This window comes from Gossypium raimondii, chromosome 2 (genome assembly GCF_025698545.1).
Source record: "Gossypium raimondii isolate GPD5lz chromosome 2, ASM2569854v1, whole genome shotgun sequence".
Classification (NCBI taxonomy): domain Eukaryota; kingdom Viridiplantae; phylum Streptophyta; class Magnoliopsida; order Malvales; family Malvaceae; genus Gossypium; species Gossypium raimondii.
Window position 1 is genome coordinate 2,626,527 of NC_068566.1, and position 21,155 is coordinate 2,647,681.

The 21,155-nt window shown below is 30.7% G+C and overlaps 2 protein-coding genes and 1 long non-coding RNA gene across 3 annotated transcripts; 2 read left to right on the forward strand and 1 right to left on the reverse strand.

Moving 5' to 3' along the window:
• The first annotated feature begins 7,397 nt into the window (after window positions 1–7,397).
• Window positions 7,398–10,970, forward strand: LOC105787676 (adenylyl-sulfate kinase 3). Its single transcript, XM_012614177.2, has 7 exons — window positions 7,398–7,709; window positions 9,196–9,336; window positions 9,666–9,815; window positions 9,903–10,021; window positions 10,116–10,200; window positions 10,285–10,331; window positions 10,525–10,970. The coding sequence occupies exons 1-7, from the start codon at window positions 7,505–7,507 to the stop codon at window positions 10,621–10,623; spliced, it is 846 nt and encodes a 281-aa protein (XP_012469631.1). The 5' UTR covers window positions 7,398–7,504; the 3' UTR covers window positions 10,624–10,970.
• A 2,466-nt stretch (window positions 10,971–13,436) lies between these two features.
• Window positions 13,437–14,990, forward strand: LOC105789774 (uncharacterized). Its single transcript, XR_001132299.2, has 3 exons — window positions 13,437–13,499; window positions 13,972–14,056; window positions 14,754–14,990. It is a non-coding gene; the product is annotated as an uncharacterized LOC105789774 (long non-coding RNA).
• A 2,608-nt stretch (window positions 14,991–17,598) lies between these two features.
• Window positions 17,599–20,684, reverse strand: LOC105789455 (WAT1-related protein At5g40240). The gene is made up of 4 exons (XM_052627764.1): window positions 20,503–20,684; window positions 20,332–20,400; window positions 20,143–20,256; window positions 17,599–17,749 (listed from the first exon to the last, which is right to left on the reverse strand). Exons 1-4 carry the CDS (start codon window positions 20,682–20,684, stop codon window positions 17,599–17,601), a joined length of 516 nt encoding a protein of 171 aa, XP_052483724.1.
• Window positions 20,685–21,155: the final 471 nt, after the last annotated feature.

Genomic DNA, 21,155 nt, shown 5'->3' on the forward strand with positions numbered 1-21,155 from the left:
CCAATGATTAATAAATGATATAAGAAGCATGTGTTAAATATTAAAGATAGAACAACCCGACAAATATGAACTAGAACAATTAAATAAAATTGCATACGATGTTTATTTTTCTTGCTATTTTTATTCTTAATCGTATTATCATATACTTTTTTAGACTAACATGATACATGTGATGATTTGGTTTTAATTTTTGTTGCTTGTTTAGAAATTATTTTTATCATACTAATAATTTTTATAGAAATTAATATTTTAATAATATAAATGGTGTAATTATGTAATTATAATTTATATTACCAAACATGACATAGGAAATTACGATGTAATTACACATTGTCAGCAACCAAATACGTCTAGAGAAATATAATTTTTTGTAACTGCAAGAAAATATAATTACTACCTTAATAATTACACTTTCATTCGATTACTCTATGTTGTCCAAATAGATCTTTAGCCTTTGTTTGATAGGGTGGAAAAAAAATTGGAAGGATGAAAATATAAAGGAGAAGAAAACCAAAGTTGTTTGAATTGGACCAGTTGAACCGGGAACCAACTGGGATACTTGTATGGAGAAAGGCATTTAATTGGTTGACCCAGGAATCAAAACGAACTAGTTGAACAAAGCAAATAAATTGATTGAATCGGGCAGTTTAACTAGTTGAACAAGATTTTTAATATATATATTTTTTATTTTTATGATTTATTTAATTGAACTAAGCGGATTGATAAAACCGGTTGGATTAACAAACCAATGGCATGATTAGTTTGATCATAGATCCGATTTTGAAAACTTTAAAGAAAACTAGAGAAATAGAAAACATAATTTTTTCACCGTTTAAAAATTACATTTATCCAACAGTCTAATCATATTCTGTATTTAATTTCAAGAAATATATCAAACATATGACTATATTCTGTATTTAATTTTTAAAATATACCAAATATATTTTACAAATTAAATTCAGTATTTAATTTTTTAGTTTATCAAACAGCACCATAATCTATAATGTTTCAAATTTTCTATAGCAAATTAGAGGTAATTTTATAATTTATCCTTTAAAGTAACATGGCTTCAAGTTTTCTTCCCTCTCTTCCATCCAAATTTATTTTCCATCGTACCAAACAGTAATTAGATTCATTTTTCTTGTCCCTCTTTCCTTCCTTCATGTTTTCTGCAGAATCGAGTACGCCTTAATGTTGTTTTTGGTAAAACATTTTACCTAAATTACTAATACCAACCAATAAAAACGTGACACGAGATAAGTTTTTATTAGATATCATATTTCTCGAGTAAAATAAGATGAAATTGATAGTTTAGGATTATGTACTCTTTCGACTAAGAGAAGCTTTAGGCACCTAAGTGGGAATATTTAAAATTTAATCCCTTTGTCCTTTAATTTTAATTTCAAGAATTTTATCTCTTTATTTTTTTCAGTTTTAGTAATTTGGTCTCTCTATATTTAAAATTCACTAGTGTGACAATTTGAAATAAAAAAAATACACTTGATGACCATATTAAAAAAATGACATTAATGGACCTAAAATAACAAAAAGAATTTTAATAGTGTTAATAATTAAAACTTGTGCTGATTGAGTTTTAGCTCGATTGGCATGAGTATTGTTGCCAATACAGGAGGACTTGGGTTCAAGTCAAAAACTACACCCAATGTCATTAAATTATTATTAAGATTATATTTTGGTCACTTAGCTTCAGAAAATTACAAACTGGTCACTGAACTATTTTAATGTTTTCATTTAAGTCATTAAGCTGTTAAAGTTGTTGTATGACTTTCTCTGTTTGCACCAATCGTAGGCTATTTTTTTCTCTTCTAAAGTTCAATTTTTTTATTGACAAAAAAATGTTCAATTTTTTTTTTCATAAAACAATTTTGAACATTATAGATTTGCGAATCAAAATCCAAACAATTTTCTTCTCCAATCTCCGGCACTGACTGTCAGATCAGCATGAATCTAAGATACATTTTTCTACTCATTAATGGGGTACTTATTCATCATACCGGTCATCGAACCGTTGCTTAGAACTTGCTAACCAGACTTTAAAAAAAAAAACTTAGTAATCCAATAACTTAAATAAAAACTTTCGAATAATTTAATGACTTAAATGAGAACTTTTAAATAATTTACTGATCATTTTATAACTTTTTGAAATTAAATAATCAAAACAGAAATTTACTAATAATTTAATGATCTCCGACGTTAAAAGAATTTTTTTTAGCTGATAAATGAAATGAAATGTTTTGTTTTTCTTTTAAGAAAATAATGTTGAGTGGGGATAAAAAGGTCGGCATGCATGAAATGTCATAAGTGGCATGCGGAAGATAAAAAAGAAAAAGGCAGAAACGTTTGTAGCAGCATTGGGGTGAAATTAAAATGTGCATGGAATGGGACGATAAGGCAAACCTAACCACGCATTTCACCTACTCACAATTCACACTAGACCTGTCCATGGGCCGGGTAGCCCGGCCTGACCCGACGGCCCGTCCGAAATATGGGAGGATTCGGGTAAAAATATAGGCCCGAAATATGGGCTTGGGCAAAAAAATAAGGCCCGTTTAAAAAACGGGCCGGGCCTCGGGTACCACTTTTTTGGCCCGGGCCTGGCCCGAATATAATAAAAATATATTTTTATTTTTATTTTTTAATTTTAAAATAATTTTTTTATTTTTAAAATAATTTTTTAATGTTTATTTTAAAAATGGGCCGGGCTGGGCCAGGCTCGGGCTTATGATATTTTTCCGGGCCGGGCCTGGGCAAAATTTTAGGCCCATATTTTGGGCTGGGCCCGGGCCTAGGAGGCGAGCCGAAAATTTTTTCCGGCATGGACAGGTCTAGTTCACACCCACACACCCTATTTTCTTTTAGGTAAAAGCCCTCCAATGGCCACATGCCTATCTAAAATCGATGATTTAATCGGTTTAATTTATATCATAAAATTAGAGAATGATTAAAGTAATATAAAAATTGGATTTAAGCTAATTTAAATTTGTTGCTGATTGAGTCTTAGTTCAATTGGCATGAGTATTGTTGCTAATATAGGAAGACGTAGTTCAAGTGCGTTGAAGCGCATTATCTTCTTATTTATGGGTCGGAAATGGGCTATGGGTAGTTCTAGGCATTGTGTTAAAAAAAATATTATCAGAACTATAATGAGATTGTTCCAAATATATATATATAATTTTGTTGTTATAATTTATAATTTTAATGGTTGTTTGAAAAGGGTAAAATTGATTGATTGAATTTAAAATCAGTGAATGATTGAGTCGATGTAAGATTTATGATTGAGATTCAATCAATTGAAACGAAAAATGATAATCTAATCAATTTCACCATAAATTTATTTTATGATTCACATTAAAATTTGATTTATATATATTTTAAAATTAATTCATGTTTTTTTTCATTAATTTGGATCGATTCCGTTTTTAGTGTTCTACTCAATAATTGCATTTTTTATTATTTAGGCTTTGAATTTATTGAAACCTACCATTGCTTTTGCTTTATTATTTTATTTAATAAATAAATAAACAAAAATCGAGGGTGATCAGATCGAATCTCCAATTTATAGAAAAACATAAGTAGCACATTTTCACAAAATACTAAAATAAAGTGATAATGATTTTTTACCTCCAACTTTATAAGAAAAGTCATTTGAACCTCTATTTATTTATTTATTTTTTGTCTTTTTAGTCTTTAAAATTGTATTTTTATCAAACCATCCCAAAATGAAAGGAAAAATTAACATTTTTAACTTTGCTAACATTGTGTATACGTGGATGACATGTCAACATTTAATTAATTTTAAAATTTTAAAAATTCAAAAAATTATAAAATTATTTTAAAAATTAAACATCTTTAAAATTATAAAAAAAATATATATATTTTTTAAAATAATTAAATGTTGATGTACCATTTACGTGGCCATCCACATGTATGTCATGTCAGTAAAGTTAACAAATGTTAACTTCTCCGTCCATTTTGGGTGATTTGACAAAAATTGCAAGTTTAAGGGCTAAAAGAGGCGGAAAAATAAATGGAGGGTTAAAATAATTTTTTTATATAGTTAGAGGGCTGAAAAAGTCATTATGCCAAAAATAAAATAAAATGTAGGGTAAAGTGTCACGGGGCTAGATCTTTCGTCTCGCAATCCGTGCGGTCTTAGGCGATCCGTTCGTCTAAACTCGCCTAAGTCAACCTTAACTCAAGTGAGGATTCTTTTAGAACTCCTCCAAGGCACCAAATTGAAGAGCGGAAGAGATTTATGCCAAAAGAAGCTAACCAAAGAACAACAGAAAGAGCGCTCGCAAAGTGTTTGAGTAAATGCTCTCAGAATTCTATTACTCTTAAGAATTCATAATACAATGGAATGGAGTGAGTACAACTGAGGGGGAGGCTCTCTAACTATAGTTGAGCTCCCCCAAAAACCGACGGTCAAGATACAATTACATCGACGGACGAGATTAATCATATCCCTTTATTTTAGGGATTTACAAGATATGCCATATCAAATCTAATCTAATCTTTACAAGATATGATTCCCTCTATCTTCTAAGATTAGTTACCATATTAGCCTAAGTTGTCATTTCTTCCTTACAGCCCAACCAGGCTTCAATCTGACAGGCTTCTCCAATAACTCTTTGAATCGGGCCAGTTCTCGTAGGCCAGATGATCCCCATCTGAGCAATAGACCTCTATTGGATGCATTTGGTGCGATGGTCACGGGCTTTAAACTGCGGCTTGTGACAAAAGTACCTAGTCGGTCACTCAACTTTTAGGGCGCTTTCATTTTCGTCACCCAACCGTTAATCTCTAACTACAGTTAACTTGTACACGCCACATCATGTTTACACTTTCATTTTGGTCACCCAACTTCTAAGTTACTTCCATTTTGGTCATCCAAAATATACTATTTATTTTTTTAATATTGATCAGGGTAAAAACATTAAGGATTTAAGTGAAAAAGCTATAGAAACTAATATAATGCTTTAAAAATGGTCAAATTATACTTGTTTACCCCTTACCGAAAGTTCTAAATTTCTTTTTTTTTCTAATATTGAATTTTAATTTTAAAACATCCAAATCAATTAAATAAGTTATTGAAATTTTTTATCCTTTAATAGTGTCAATCGATTTGTTACTATAATATTAAAATTTTATTTTATATTTCCAAATTAAAATCACCTCAAGTAAATCATTTTAATAATTGTATCTGAAACTCAAAATTTCTTTTGATTATATGATCTCTAGTCTTTCCATGCTAAAAAAACTCATAAATTTTTCATCACTTCTTTACCCAAACGAAAAACAAACAATTAATTTAATTAACGCAATGATTTTTCTTTGCTTTTAGCATAGTATGAAAGATTCAAGATTATATAATCAAAATAATTTATGTTTGCCGACAATTATTAAATATGAGTTATCGAGTTGATTCATTAAGAATAATATGAAAACATAAAATAAAATTTTAAAATTTAGAAAGAGAGTAATTTAATTAATTTCAATATTACAATAACAAATTGTTAATTCATTTTTAAATATTGTTTCGATTTATTAAGATTTACAAGTACAATTGTTGATATAGTTTCTGGTTGGGTGAAATAAGGAGGATGAAGATGTTCTGGTGAACAGGAAGATGAAAAATAACCGTTGGAAAGAATGTAATTTTTGGAAACATTAAGATAGATTCTCAATTGGTAAAGACGGAGAGTTGAATCATAAAATTATAGTTTTATATTCTATTCCATGAGACATTTACAATGGTATATCATATCCTCAGAATTGTTGAGTAATGAATGAAAAATTAATACTCAGAGTAAGTCACTTGTGAATATTTGTTGAGAAAAAGAAAAGTTTAGATCCCACATTGATTAAATATAAAGTGTGAAATATGAATATATACGAGAACTTGCTTAAAATTATTGAATAAACTCCAGATTGAGTGAAGATATATTCTATCAAGCCTTGTTTCCTTATTATAAGGATCACTTAACAACAATTATTATTTTATCAAGCCTTGTTTTCATCGTTTTAATAAAATAAGTTATTATTATTTATTATTTATTTATTTTATAATTTCCTTTGAGGAATTTTATAAATTATTTATATTTGCGAATCTATCCGAAAGTGGGATTCCTTTTAAAAACATATATATTGGATTACAGGTGGAATCAAGTCAAAATTTTTTATTAAATTTCATAAATACAATAAAACATGAAATTACAAAATAAAATTAATATAGCTTCAAATAACACCAAACAACTTTGCTTAATAAAAAAAATTTAAGGTTTAAAAGTTTTATATTCTTTTAAAATTTAAAATTTAAAATGGATTTGGATAGACGACACGTTTAACTGCGGTTTGTGTTAAAAATAATAGTGGCGGTGAAATTAGATATTATAGCGATACTATAATGTAAGACAAAAAGTAAGATAAAAGTACTGCACGGCACCCAATTGCCCTTCCAAACCCATCCTTAATCAACTTTGTATTTGTTTTTTTTTTATATCTTGATCCTTTACTCTTCTTTTGCTAACTTCCCTCTATTTTTGACTATGCTCGTAGAAATTATAAAAAATGATAAAATAGTTTTTGTAACCCTTAACATTTACAATATTTATTAATTTAACCCTACTCTTTAAAAATATTTAAATATTCTTAAAAGATTAAAAAATAAAGAATGTTTTCATATTTTAATAAAAAATTCAAAATTACGATTTCTTTTAAAATTTCAAATTCAAAAATAGAATTTAAAATCTCATTTTAAAATTTAAATATAAATAAATAATTCTAAAATTTTGGAATTTTCTTATAACTTTGGAAGGAAATAACATATTTATTATAATAATTGAGGTGTAAAAATAAAATAAAAATCTAAAAATTTAAACTTTTACAAGTATAATCCTCACGTAAGCCATCTTAATGCAAGCCCTAAAGTTGTTAATAATAAAATTCAAGGACTTGAGTAGATAATTGATTATAGATTTTTTCCTCTTTTTATTTTATTTTTTTAAATATAAGTAAACATACCTTGAAAAATAAAATAAACATAAACCCAGCCAAACAACAATGGACATTGCTTATTAATATTGCGTCACATTTGTTTAGAGTTAATTGCATTACACTATGACCCTCGTACAATTAAACCCGAAAATAAACTTCACACCCCATTCAAACTCACCATTACATCTTCAAATTGACCCGAAAATTAACTCTAAAAATAAGATTGAAATTATGATATATTATTTTTAATATCTTATAAAAACACGTGTCAGTGTTTTTTTATAATTTTTTATTATAATAAAAAAATATAATTATTTTTTAATATCTAAAATTGTACTTATTTATTTGTTGTAATTAAGTCCCTTTGGCGTTTGCGTTCATGGATCTTGGTTTGTTATATAAATCAAGAAACAAAATCCAACCATTTTCGTAATTACTGCTTTTGCATTTCGAACTTCTTCTCTTTCAATAAATTTTTACAACGGAGATGGTCCCAATCAATACGGTCCGACCGTCGATTTCTTGTTCTTCTTCTTCCGGTTTCGATACCGGACCGTCGGCACCGGTTCCCAAAGTTGGATTCGTTAAGTTACCAAGGTCGAACGGCGGTAACCATGCCAGGTTGAGCTTAGTTCAGGCGACGGAGGAATCCACTGTTGCGACGACGAATGGTCGTGTTGCTGCAGTTTCCGGTACCTTCTTTATATAATATTCATGGTGATCAAGTGTTTAATTTTCAAATATTTTTTGGGTCAAGATTCTGGTTTGAGGTTCTATCTCTTTTTGTTTTTTTTTCTCACATCTCTGGAATCGGATTGAAATTTGACTATACTTTTTTTTCTTCAAAGAATATTGAAAATTCTTTTATTCTTTCACTAATTTTTGAAATTCTTTTATTCTTTCACTAACTTTTGTCTTTCTTTTTGAGTTTTGGTGTATAAGAGACGGCCTTTTAGGCACTGCCAAATGTGGTATCTTCAGCTGGCTTTTTTTTTTTGGGGGGGGGGGGGGCGGTTTAGGCAAGTTTATTCTCATAAAAAAAAAAGAAATCATGAAGGTGGCGGAAGGGCCAATTAGCTTGATTTTTTGACGTTAATTGCAAACTTAATTGGGTCCTCCACTTGAAAACTTAATTGGGTCCTCCACTTGAAAACTTAATTGGTTTGACTTTGTTCTTTTTATACAGTGGCTGCACCAGAAATCCCTTTTTTAAATGATGATTATCCATGAAAATTTGGCTTGATTGATAGGTTCCCCAACCTATATTTATGAAGGACTCTACATTGTAAATAGGCTCAATGAGGATTATTTGTGGTTAAATCTTAAGATGACTTATTGTGGAAAAACAGAGCAGCTAAACCCATATTTAGACCATCCATTAGCTTCTGTTTGTACCTTTCATGGTCTTAAGCAAGGTCATAATATGGCCTATTTTTATAACCAAGATTGTTGTTTGTTTAATGGACAAGTTGGGAATGATAAAGTTGAGCTTGGGGGCACTGTTAGAGTATGCCCTGCTTATATGAGCAAAATTTTCTTTTATGGTGGTGTTACTTAGAGAGTTCCATAGCCTTGAAGTCATCAACTTTCCACTCTGCATAAGATTGGCCTTTAAAAGCACAAATGTAATGAAATGGTTGGGTTGGGATTCAAAATCACATTTTTTCTAGATTGAGATGAAGGTTTAAAGACCAATCACAACATGTTGTTTGAAGGACTGAATCTATAAATATTAAAACAAAAAAAAGAAAGTTATTGGTAAAGCAAAGCTTTTGCTTTATACTGGCTTCTTTTTTATTTGTGATGATAGTACCTATAATTAATTTAACTGCTGAATTTTTAAGCATCAGCCTTTTTCATATTTGACTGTTTATTAGCTTTAGGTGCTGATCTTTTATTTTTGGTTAAATGGCTTTCTTAATTTGGGAGATTGTGTTCTTAACTTATGGAATAAGTTAGTGGAATTTTTTTCTCAAATATTTGTATTTGATACATATATTCATATATGAGTATGTTGATATGATTCTCTCAATGTATGGAGAAACTTAAAAAACTGAGCATGCTCTGTTGTACATATAGCCGAATCCAAGTAACATAGGTGTGAAGTCGTGATTTCTTTGGATATGGTTTCTTTCCGGTTGGATTTTCTTAGGGTTCTGATTCCAAACGTGTAACTAGGTGAAAATGCCCATCAGATGGCCACTAATGGAAAGGCAGGTAACATAGTATGGCACAAAAGTTCAGTTGATAAAGTTCATCGTCAAGAGTTACTTCAGCAAAAGGGTTGTGTCATATGGATTACGGGTCTCAGTGGTTCAGGTTTGATTAAGTAATTTATATTATTTTTTTCTCATTTATGCTAATCTTCTTTCTATTAACTTATTTCTTGTTTTTTGCTATCTATTGAGCGTATAAGATGGCTTTATGAGCTTATGATATGCTTTAGTAGTCTCTTTTATGTGCTAAAACAACAAAAGAAAAGTTTCCGAAAACTGAACCACTGGTCTTTTAGTTGTGGAGGGACTTGTAAATTCAAAACCAAGAACTTGGATCAACATAACTGACATTTCAGAGGGCCTTCTTTGTGACTATCATGCTTTTATGCCATTATGGTGCTACCTCTCTCTCACCGTGGTCTACGAATTCAGGGAAGAGCACATTGGCATGCGCGCTGTGCCATGCCTTGTATTCAAAGGGAAAGTTGACTTACATCCTTGATGGTGATAATGTTCGGCATGGCCTAAACCGTGACCTTACTTTTAAAGCTGAAGATCGTGCAGAGAACATTCGAAGGATTGGTAAATGATGATTGATTCCTCGTCAGTCATTTTATCAGTTTCATTCTCTTCTTCTGATGGTTTCAACTGGCAATGATTCCAAAACAGGAGAGGTGGCAAAGCTCTTTGTTGATGCTGGCGTCATCTGCATTGTCAGTGTGATATCTCCCTACCGAAGAGACAGGGATGCATGCCGCGCGCTGGTACTAGATGGAGATTTCATTGAGGTATGTGCTGCCTTTATTTGTGAGAGAGCTTTTATATCAAATATATGTTGTACATTGCTTTTAAGAAGAATTCACTGGCTAATGCAATGAACAGGTGTTCATGGATGTGCCAATCGAAATATGCGAGGCAAGGGACCCAAAGGGCCTGTACAAACTTGCAAGAGCTGGAAAAATTAAAGGTGTCTTTTCCTGAATTTTATTAATCTTGAAGATTGGTATAAGCTAACATTTAAAAGAATAGCTTATATAATATTTCTTCGTAGGTTTTACCGGTATTGATGACCCATATGAACCACCTCTGAATTGTGAGGTATGTGTATTATTGGAGTATCATTCTTATAAGCTCGTTCTTGTTCAAATATGCATCTAAATGTCATTTAGAAATGGTTCAATGGCTATGGCTATATGAATATGATATAAATTCAATCATGGTTCAAGCATCTCAACTAGAACACGTCAAAGCAGTGCTTGTTTTCAAAATGACAAAGCTTTCCATTTTACAGTTAGCATTACCACCAAAGGGAAACAGCTGTGCTTCCCCATGTGAAATGGCTGAAACTGTAATATCTTACCTGGAGGAGAAGGGGTACCTTCACGCATAAGAAAACCCGGTAACATAAGTCTTTTTGGAACCAATGAAATTCGTTTCTTTTCTAAATCAAGGAAAAAAACCTTATGGTTCCCTGTATCTGTATGATCCTGTTTCTGGCATGAAGGAAACTTAATTGTTTCCTGTATGTGTAGTTTTATGTTATTGTATTAGATAGTTAATCAATCGATTAATTAGAATCTGTTTCCTGTATTAGGCCTTATTAAAAGCCATTGTAATGGGGGGAGTATTTGGGAATGGATTAGGTGGCAAATAAATTGGTGATTTGGTGTATGAATTTGTATCATATGGCATTGTAATGAATTTGCTTATGAACAAACTCAGATTTTTCTCTTTTAAGTTGCCCTTTTGAAGTTTGTACAATTCTTCCCTGCTTTTTACTTTTAAGTGCACAGATTTTGTATGCATCAAGGATTTTTAGTTTTTCTTTTCCCTCTCTATTTACTGCATGTGGATAATCATACCAGTGGTTGAATCAATTAAATCACCAGTTTTCGATTTGTTCTTTGGTCCAACAATTATTAAATAAATAGTTAAACTTTTATAGGGGTTAAAAATATATTAAAAATAAAAAAAATTGGTTTAATCAGTTTAACTAACAAAATTTTTTTTATTTCGGTTTTTGATTTTGAATTAGTTTCAAGGGATTTGTTCAGAAGGTGGTTTAATCTTATGTTTGGATAGATGTTACCAGTCAATTTTTAGTTCAATTGATTCAACTAGTCGGTTGAATTCAAATAACACTGTAATCGATAAGGGTGTAATTTTTTTAGTGATATTTTTCGCCTGGAATTATGTTATTTATTTTCTTAATTATATTATTTATCATTGATTTAGGAAATGATTGGTGAAAAGGGAGTTAAAGTTTATTTTTGTCAAGTTTTTACAGTTTAGACTTTCAACATAGTGCAGTTTCAGTATTTTGGCTATAACTTGAGCTATTGGCATCTGTTTTGGACCTATAATATACTGAATCAAAGGAAATTGAAAGGTTTATCTAAACTTATTTCACAAATGAAGCCCAAAAATGTCAGAAAGACATTCAAAAATGGCTTGGAAGTTTGACGAGTCGAAAAACTTAAAAAAACTTTGCTTTATTGAATTGAGGGCACTTTTGTATTTTCTCCATTATATTATTTTTACCCTATAAATAGACGTGATTAGATTAAGATTAGAGAGACTTGAACTTAATCGTTCTTAATTTTATTTTATGGGTTTTTAAACCCTATTTTCTAATTGAAGTAATATTTTAAATTTGATTCCATAAGTTTGTGAGATCGAAATGCTTTTAATCCTTTTTTGCTCTTTAGTATTTGCATGTCTTTTGATTTAATTACAATTGATTAGATTTGTTAAATATTCGGTTGGTATTTGATTGCTTAGAATGACTGCTTTATCAATTAGATAATTAGTTGATCGATTGATTTCTAAGATTCGTGACGACTACATGATTGTTTGTGTAGTGTGTGCATGCGATATAACTTAAATAAACCTTGATAGTGTGTTTGTTGGTTAGAATTCGGTCTCTTTCATTCTTAAAGCTATTGATAAATTAAATTCCTAAGTGATTGTTATAGGGTTATTTGTCAATAAGGGAAGTAATTAATGACGATTGTCTTGATTATCGAGAATGTAAGAAAAAATTAAGTTACTAGGCAATTGTCGGTGACTATAACTAATTTATTAAATAACATTGAAATTCATTTTTTGCATCAATGACCAAACCCTTGAATTTAACGGAGAATTTACTTTGACTAGAGTTTTTCCTTATTGATTTTTTCATTTTATTTAGTTATTTCTTTTTACTTTGTTTTACTTTTAATTTGGGTTTTAATTTTAAATCTCCTTATTTGTTTTTATTTTACTTGTTTGCTAGAGAAATAAAATTATCATTGGTATCTGTGAATACGGCCTTGTCATTTTCTACTAATTCATTTTTTCAAGATTGTTTTATTTTTGTGGCTTCAACAATCCTACAAATTTATAGGAAGAAATAGAATAATCCTGGTTAAATAAATATAGCACAAATAATATTTATTTAAGTCACCCTTCACATGTAAAATGAGGGAATTGGACCTCTTATGCATTGAGTCTAATTATATGTGTTTTCTAGACTTTTGACCCAATATTTTATAATCTAATCCAACTAAATATTTATTTCCTATTCCCAAAATAAATATTAATTAATTAATTTAATTTAATTTATATGTTTATTAAATAATTTTTTCAACCCAATTCTGATTCCGTTAAAGTCATGACAAATTTACCGTAAAAGAATTTATGAGAAAATATATTTAATTTCGAAGCCTTAAATATTTCAAATTAAAGAGTTTGTGAGCTATCTATGGTGCTTGTGTCTGACACCATTCTCTAAAATGGTATCATATATCATGATATGGTGTAACAACTGGTTTTCAGTGAAATTATAACAGTGGTTTCGAGACCACAAATCTGAAGTCAAAAAATTTATTTTAATATCATTTTAATATCTACAGCATGATAATATGATAGTATAAAAATTTCGTTAAGAAATTTTACCGTTTGTATGCTCAATTTGTGAAAAAAGACTAAATCGCGTGAAGTGCGAAAGTGGTGTTCTATTAGCTAAAGGTGTTAAATAGCTATAGAACATTAAAGTGGGTGTCCTTATATGGTAATTGGACCATTAAAGGTGATAGTGGATGTGCATGGCTTGGCAATTATGAAAATTTTAAAGTTAGGTAAGGGTAATTTGGTCAATAGGCAATTAAAAGTTAAAATTAAATAAAACAAAAAGGGGTCATCTTTTTCATTCATGCATGAGCTGATTTTTCTAGCAAAGAAGAGCTTTTACAAAGCTTGAAAATTTTTCAAGAAAGTCCCTTGCATGTAAGTGTTATCTTGTCCCGTTTTTGTTAATTTTTATGTTTTTGGAATCGTTGTAGCTTAACCTAGCTAACTAGAGGACTAATTTGCAAAACTATTAAATAGTTTGAGATTTGCCATTGATGAATATGATAAGATTTTGAAGTTTAATAGAAGAAAATGAATCTTTGTTGTTAAATAAACAGCTTTTGTTAAGCGAGTTTTGTTAAAATTGTCAATTAGGGGTTAATTTATGAAATATGAAAATTGTGTGGTAAATGTGTGAAATTGTGAAATATTTGGGTGCTATATGCATGTATAGAAATCGGCTAGGCTTGGGTATGGATGAAATTGCATGTATTTCATTTTACGAGCCTAGGGACTCAATTGTAAAAAGGTTGAAAGTATAGGGGAAAAATGATAATTTTTCCAAAACATGAATTTTGGATTGAATTAAATAGAGTGAGGTTTAAATTGGTTAAACTTGATTATATAGATCAAGAAAAGCAACATCCGGAATTAAATCGGGGAAAAGACAAAGTAGTGGACTAATCGATGTTTTATCTTCGTACAAGTTTGTGGTAAGTTCGTGTAATTAAATTGTGTATTTATATGCTTTAATAGAAATATATGTATGCGAATGGTTTAATTATTATGTATAATTATCGAGCGCATAACCGATGACATACGAAGAATATTGAGTCCCGTTTGAACCTTAGAAATTCGTAGGATACAAATGACATGTCATTAGGGTTACCGATTTGGTTGTGGTACTGCATGTGTTGTGGACACACCATAGCTCGTATGAGCTTACCGATATTCAGCTCGGAGGAGCTTACCGTTTATCGCTCGTATGAGCATACATGTACAAGAATTGACAGATTTACAGTTTAGTACATCTCGCGTGTACTACCCGCGTTTCTAACGATATTCTAAGTGATTCAACGGGCATAGTGTTATTACGAGATTACACAAGTTCAATACGAACTAGTACAAGTATTTACATGAACATGATTTATATATGATATACGGATACATGGTATAGATGGTACATGTACATGAAATTTAATAATTGTTGAATTCATACATGATTCTCGGTTTTATATGAATACATGACTAACTTGGTTAATGGTTATGTGATAGGCTTTGGCCAAATTGAATTATGTTATGCTTTGAGTTACTTACCTAAATTTATGGTTAAATGGTAAGTTTAATTCTGTATTATACGAACTTACTAAGCTTAATTGCTTACTCTGTTTATTTTCCCGTATTTTATAGTGATTCGAAAGCTCGTTTGGATTGGAAGTTGTCGGAGATCGCATCACACTATCAAACGTTATTTTGGTACTTTTGACTTTATATTTTGGGTTAATTGGCATGTATAGGTCATTTTGGCTAATGGTAGCCCATATGTTTTGTTGTGTTTCAGCCATTTAATTTGGCTTGAATTTGGTTATGCAAATATGTAAATAGCCTTATAGTATGTGATGTATGGTTTCCATGTGAATGCCTTGGTTGGGAATTGATATTTTGGGTACCTAATGGTTGAGATTGATAAGTGATATACATGTTAAGTTTTAGGCACAATGATGCATATGTGTGTTTGACCATTTAGGTATGTTGAGATTCATAGTTGCATGATTATAAGTGGTCAATTGAGGTGTTTATGGACATCATGTTATATGTATGGTCATAACATGTTATAAACTTGATATTGGTTGGTTTTGAATTCCTATTTATGACATGGTTGTATGTAAATTGTTGAGCTTAGGTTGGTACCAATTTGGGTGAGAAATATGGCTTGGAAAATGGCCTATTTTCGTCCACACGGGCAGAGGCACAGACGTGTATCTCAGCTGTATGTGACACACGGCCAGGTGACACGGCTGTGTGTCCCCTGATACCCCTATAGAAATCAAGTCAGTAGCTTCACATGGCCTAGCACACGGGCGTGTGGATTGGTCGCGTGGCACAAGTTAGTATACCCTCCAGTTTTCACACGGCCTGGCACACAGGCGTGTGGTATGGCCGTGTGACCTAAGTCAGTGAGTTACACGAGCTAGGACACGGGTAAGGACACGGGCAAGGACACAGACGTGTGGCCCATATCAAATGCCCACATGGCCTGAGACATGGGCGTGTCTCTTGGCCGTGTGAGACACACGATCTGGCCACACGGGTGTGTGTCCCCTGCACTTTGAAAATTTTCAATGTTTTTCTAAAAATTTCTTGAGTACTCAGTTTAGTCCCGACCCATTTTTAATGTCTATTTGGGACCCCGAGGGCTCATATTAGGGACAATATGATTGAGTATGAATTGTTTTTGATTTGAATGAGAAATGTATATGAAATGTTTGATTGATTGAGCTATAAGTCTGGTAATGCTCCTTAACCTTGTTCCGACTTCAGATACGAGTTAGGGGTGTTACATATAGTGCAACAAAACCTTTTTTATTTGTAAAATTAACATTGATTTTATAATATTTATGTTCACAATCAAAATAATTTGTAACTTTAATTATAAAATCTTATATAAGTAAAAATTAATATAAAATTTATAATATATAACCTCTATAAAAAGGTATTATAAATAGTCCAAATCTTTCGTAACACTTTTTATAAATAATATACTTTTTGTCATAACTTTAGAAAGTTATTTTTTATAAGTAAGTGTATTATTTTTATAATATAGCACGGACACGTAAATATGTGATGTCCATACTTGGTCATAACTTTTATAAATAAACATATTGTAACACTTTTATAATATGTAAATTATTTTTATAATAAACTTTTGACAACTTTAGAAATTTTTAGGGTTTAAATAATATAAGTTTTTGTTATAAATTTATAAAATACACAAATTACTTTTATAATATAATTTTTTTGCCATAACCATACTATTCATACATGTTCATGCTTATAATATAACTTTTATAAATTGTATAAAAATATTTTAAAAAATTAATTTGGATATAATTACTTGCATAATTACTCCATTTCTCACCCTCCATCTCTAAGAATTGAAAAGTATAAATGTGATGCTCCAATTGTACCCAATTGAGTGAGATCCACTGATTACAATGATTACTCAAACACTATCCAAGTGTTATCGAAGGATTTCTAGAGTGGTAGCACACTTTTTGATGTTCCTTCTTTGTCTTTGTTCTTAATTGTTGATCATCATCCATCATTGTGCATGTTCTTCTTAAAGTACTTGTGAAATGCCTTGCTGAAATTTTTAGTGAGCAGTAATTTCTTTTCCTTTTAAATCTTCCAAGAGAGAGTGAAATTGCCATACCTTCCATCAACACTGCTTTCAACAGATGGAGTCCAACTTGTTCTGATAACATGCCATACCTTTACATCGATAGCCTTCTTTACAATAAGCAGATCCATCAAGCAATTGTGGTTGACAGATGATTCCTCCTTCCTTTAGATAGTCTTTAGCTAATAGCCAGACAATTAGAATCACACTAAAAATAAAATTTTGATGACTCGTTCTGATACTCATTAAAAAGTTTGGTTATTAGCAAGAGTTGTATGGCATGTTGTAACTTTGCGTAGAACAATTAGTAAAAAGAACACAAATGAATTATTTACGTAATTCGATGATCACCACCAGTGTTTGCAAGGTCACGCTCAAAGAATGAATCCACTATATGAATTAAAAACAAAATCACCATATGAGCTCATCTTATGATTACTATAGTCTTGATGTGTATGATGTTATTTGAATAACAAAAAGATCCCCTTGCTCTCAAATGCCTTACTTCTAAAGGCAGCAGAATTTGAAGTTAATTAATCTTTAAAACGCATCAATGAAAAAGTTGCTTCATGAAAAGATTTTATGTTTAATCTCCACTCACATTATGAAGAATACTAATACTTTTTTTTTCACAAAAGAGATTAAACCAATGTAAATCTATAGAAGATCTTTATGTAGTACTTGAAGGATTTCATTTGGCGGTTATTTGAATATATTTTTACTTAACAGTGTTGAGAACGCCATTTTTGTCAAACCATTTGCTATCTTATTGCCCTCTTTGAACACATGTGTTAAGCGTATCGTCCAATCTTGCTAAAGTAAGTCCTTAATGATTCATATCACTACTGAGAAATCCTATTTCTCTCCGGTTGCTTGAATTTCTTGAATAACTTTTTTACTATCTGTCTCAAGGATCACATTCTTCATGTCAAGACTCCATGCAATTTGGAGTCCATCCAGAATGCTCCATATCTCTGCCATGGTCGCTGAGCAATGCCTAATATTCCTTGTGAACCCCGAGATCCAAAATCCATCATGATCACAGACAACTCCAAAATCCAAAATCGAATACCTTTAAGCTTGTGATTAGTTGGTCAATTTTTTTTAAAAGATTATCCTCCTAAACAAAGGTCAAGTTGCTAAATCTTATATTTGTCGTATATAAATCTATAAAAAGTTGTCAAATAATAAAACACATGCGATGTCATTTGAAGTGATGTAAACCTTTATTTGCTTTTAACTCTTTTGCTTGTGTTCTGTTCGAGTGTTCAAACATTCCTCACTAAGAATTCATACATTGGACACCAATAATTTTTAACAAGTAATTTGTGTTTTAAAGATTTTGATATGTTCATGTATTTGTATTTTGTCATGCTACTTTGGTGAAATGGCAACAAAGAGGGTGTGTCAGGCCTCAGGACAAGGTGCCTCGGGCGATGCACGGGCAAAAGGAGGGTGCGACGCAACAAGAGGTCTAGGGTTTTTGTTTTACTGAAAATGTTTAAATGTTTTGGGTCACTGGACCTCTTTTCATTTGGACTTGATGTAATTTAGACTTTGGCCTTTATTATTATTATTTATTTTATTTATTGGTTTGTTTTTTTGGTTGGGCTCGGGCAAAAATGGCCTATTACACAAAGAAATAGGTTGAGTTATCAACTTTGCTACCATTTATAATGTTATATACAATTTTAATTTGGTGCATTTGTATATATCAAACTTTAATTTTGGTTTAACTTTCACATTTTACTAGACCTGTTATCTAAGTGGCACAAATTTTCGTTAAACCATGTGTAAATTACTAATATGACATTTTATTAGGTTAAAAACAAACAAACAAACAAATAAACAAAGAAAAAACTTCTTTAGTTCCTTTCAATTTCGAAAGTGAGTAACTAAGGGCAATTAATCACGGTTAATTTTTTCATCGATTTTATATAAAATTTATTATCATGATTTCAAATTTAGTTCTTGTAATTTATACATTTTATCAACTTGGTCATGGTTTAACAAATTTAGCCCGCAATATTTTTGTAAATGTGTAAATGTTGAGGTTTAATTTGTTGAATTATTTAGAATCAAGAATAAATTAACAAAATATGTAAACATCAAGGGCTAAATTTGTTATTATACCAATCAAAACTATGTGAAATTGATTAAAGACATTAAGGTCATGATTAATTGTCATTAATTGTTCACTTTCAAAATTGAAAGAGATTAAATTACTCTAATTTTTGGAGGGACTAATTTACTCAATTTCAAAATTGAGAGAGACTGACCAAAATAAACACACTTAGGAAAAAGAATTTCTTATTTCCCCATGAAATCTATTTTCTTAAATCTATGTATAAATAATTTAAATTTGTTTGTTTGGTTTTAACCTAATACAATGTCATATTAATAATTTATACATGATTTTACGGAAAATTGTATCACAAATAATGAAATTAGTGAAATATGAAAAGCAAACAAAATTGAAGTTTAATATCTACAAATGTACCAAATTAAAATTGATGTATAACATTGTAAATTGTATCAAAATTTATTTATGATTTTGATATTTATTCTGGTTTTTAACTTATGAACGAGGCGAGTCGATAAATAGGCTAGAGCAGGGGTGGAAATAAAAGGAGTCAAAGGGGCTAATGCCCCTAAAATATTTAAAAATTTATCATTAAGCTTTTCAAAAATTTTAAAAATTTTAATTAAAGTCTTTAAAATTCTCATTAATTTACTTAATTTTAAAAAAATGGTAAATTTATGTTTTGGTTACTGAACTTTAAAAGTTACAAAATGATCATTAAATTATTCGAAAGTTTTTATTTAAGTCATTGAGTTGTTCAAATCGTTGTTGTACAACCTTCTTTGTTTACACCACTTGCACCAATCAAAAGCTCTCATTCTCCTTTTCTATAGTTCAATATTTTTTAATGAAACAATTTTGAACGTCACAAATCTGAGTTTCTTCGTTGATCTCAAACATTGACCGTTAGATCAACTTAGATCTAATGTATGTTCTTTTACTCGTTAATGGGTATTGATCTATCGTATGGATCGTCGCATGGAAATCACTAACCAAACTTTTTTAGAAAAAAATTAACAACTTAATGACTTAAATGAAAATTTTCGAATAGTTCAGTGATCATTTTATAACTTTTTAAAATTGAGTGATAAAAACATAAACTTATTAATAATTTAGTGATGTCGGGGGTAATTTACCCTCCAATTTAATCTCTTTTGTTAAATGAAATTTTGCATTTTCAGCTCTTATAAAAACTTTTGACCCTTTTGTTTTGCCATAACCCCAATCCAAACCGAGCTGAATCGAGAGAAAAGCACAATCGAGTACTACATTCGAATCGATTTTCCATTTTCTTAAGTTTTAGGGTTAGAAGAAACCTGAAAAGCACAGCAAGTATGAAGGTAAAAGCTGGTCCCAGATTGCTCATTGCAGAAGCTAGAGTTGGGGAGCTATAAGCTATACCTTTGTATGCACATATTTGAGCTAAAAACCTGCCCGGCCGAGAAAAATCTTAATTTTCACATTTCCATCTTCAAATTGGCAAAAGAAAATATATGAACACATACCCAATAAGCCCAAGAAGGAACAATCTAGAGCCAAGGTAGAAATATTTCAATAAGGGAACCGTTGCTCTTCTGCATTAAAAACAAGCAAAAGTTTTCAATGGTATGTCGGGATAGATCATAAACTGTATGAAAAGAAAAATGGATGGTATATTAAGAAATTATCTGGGAAAAATAAAGGATAAAGGGAGAAGAACAAGAGCTGCAACAACGTAAGAATATGTGATGAAGATATATTGATTCATACCCTTTGGAGTTGCTTCTTTGAACAAGATGTTTGCACCTTCATTTGTGCATACTGCTGTAACCATGGCTATTAATGGAGCAACATCGTTGTAACAGTACCTTCTTGCCATTTAAGGGTGGGTTTGGATCGACGATTAGGTGCGGTGCAGTGCGTTTAGCTTACTTTTTGTCTCACGCTACAGTATCACTACAGTATCTAATCTCACCGCCACCGCTATTTTTACACTAACCGCAGGTAAACGCACCGCCCATCCAAACTCACCCTAAGTCTCCTTGTGTTTTCACTGGTTTTCTGGGAAGAAAAGAAATGGTAGGAAGATCTTTGGGTAAATTGAACTTTAGCTCAATAAACTATTAACAAGTTTATGTCTTGGTCACTTAACTTCAAAAAGTTACAAAACGGTTGTTGAACTACTCGAAAGCTTTCATTTAAAGTCACTAGTAAGTTCCAAACGACGATTTGACTATCGGTACGATGGATCAGTACCCATTGACAAATAAAAAAAATTAACCTTAGATTTAAGTCGATTTAGTTGTCAGTGTCAGAGATCAGAGAAGAAAATTGTTTAGATTAAATCAAA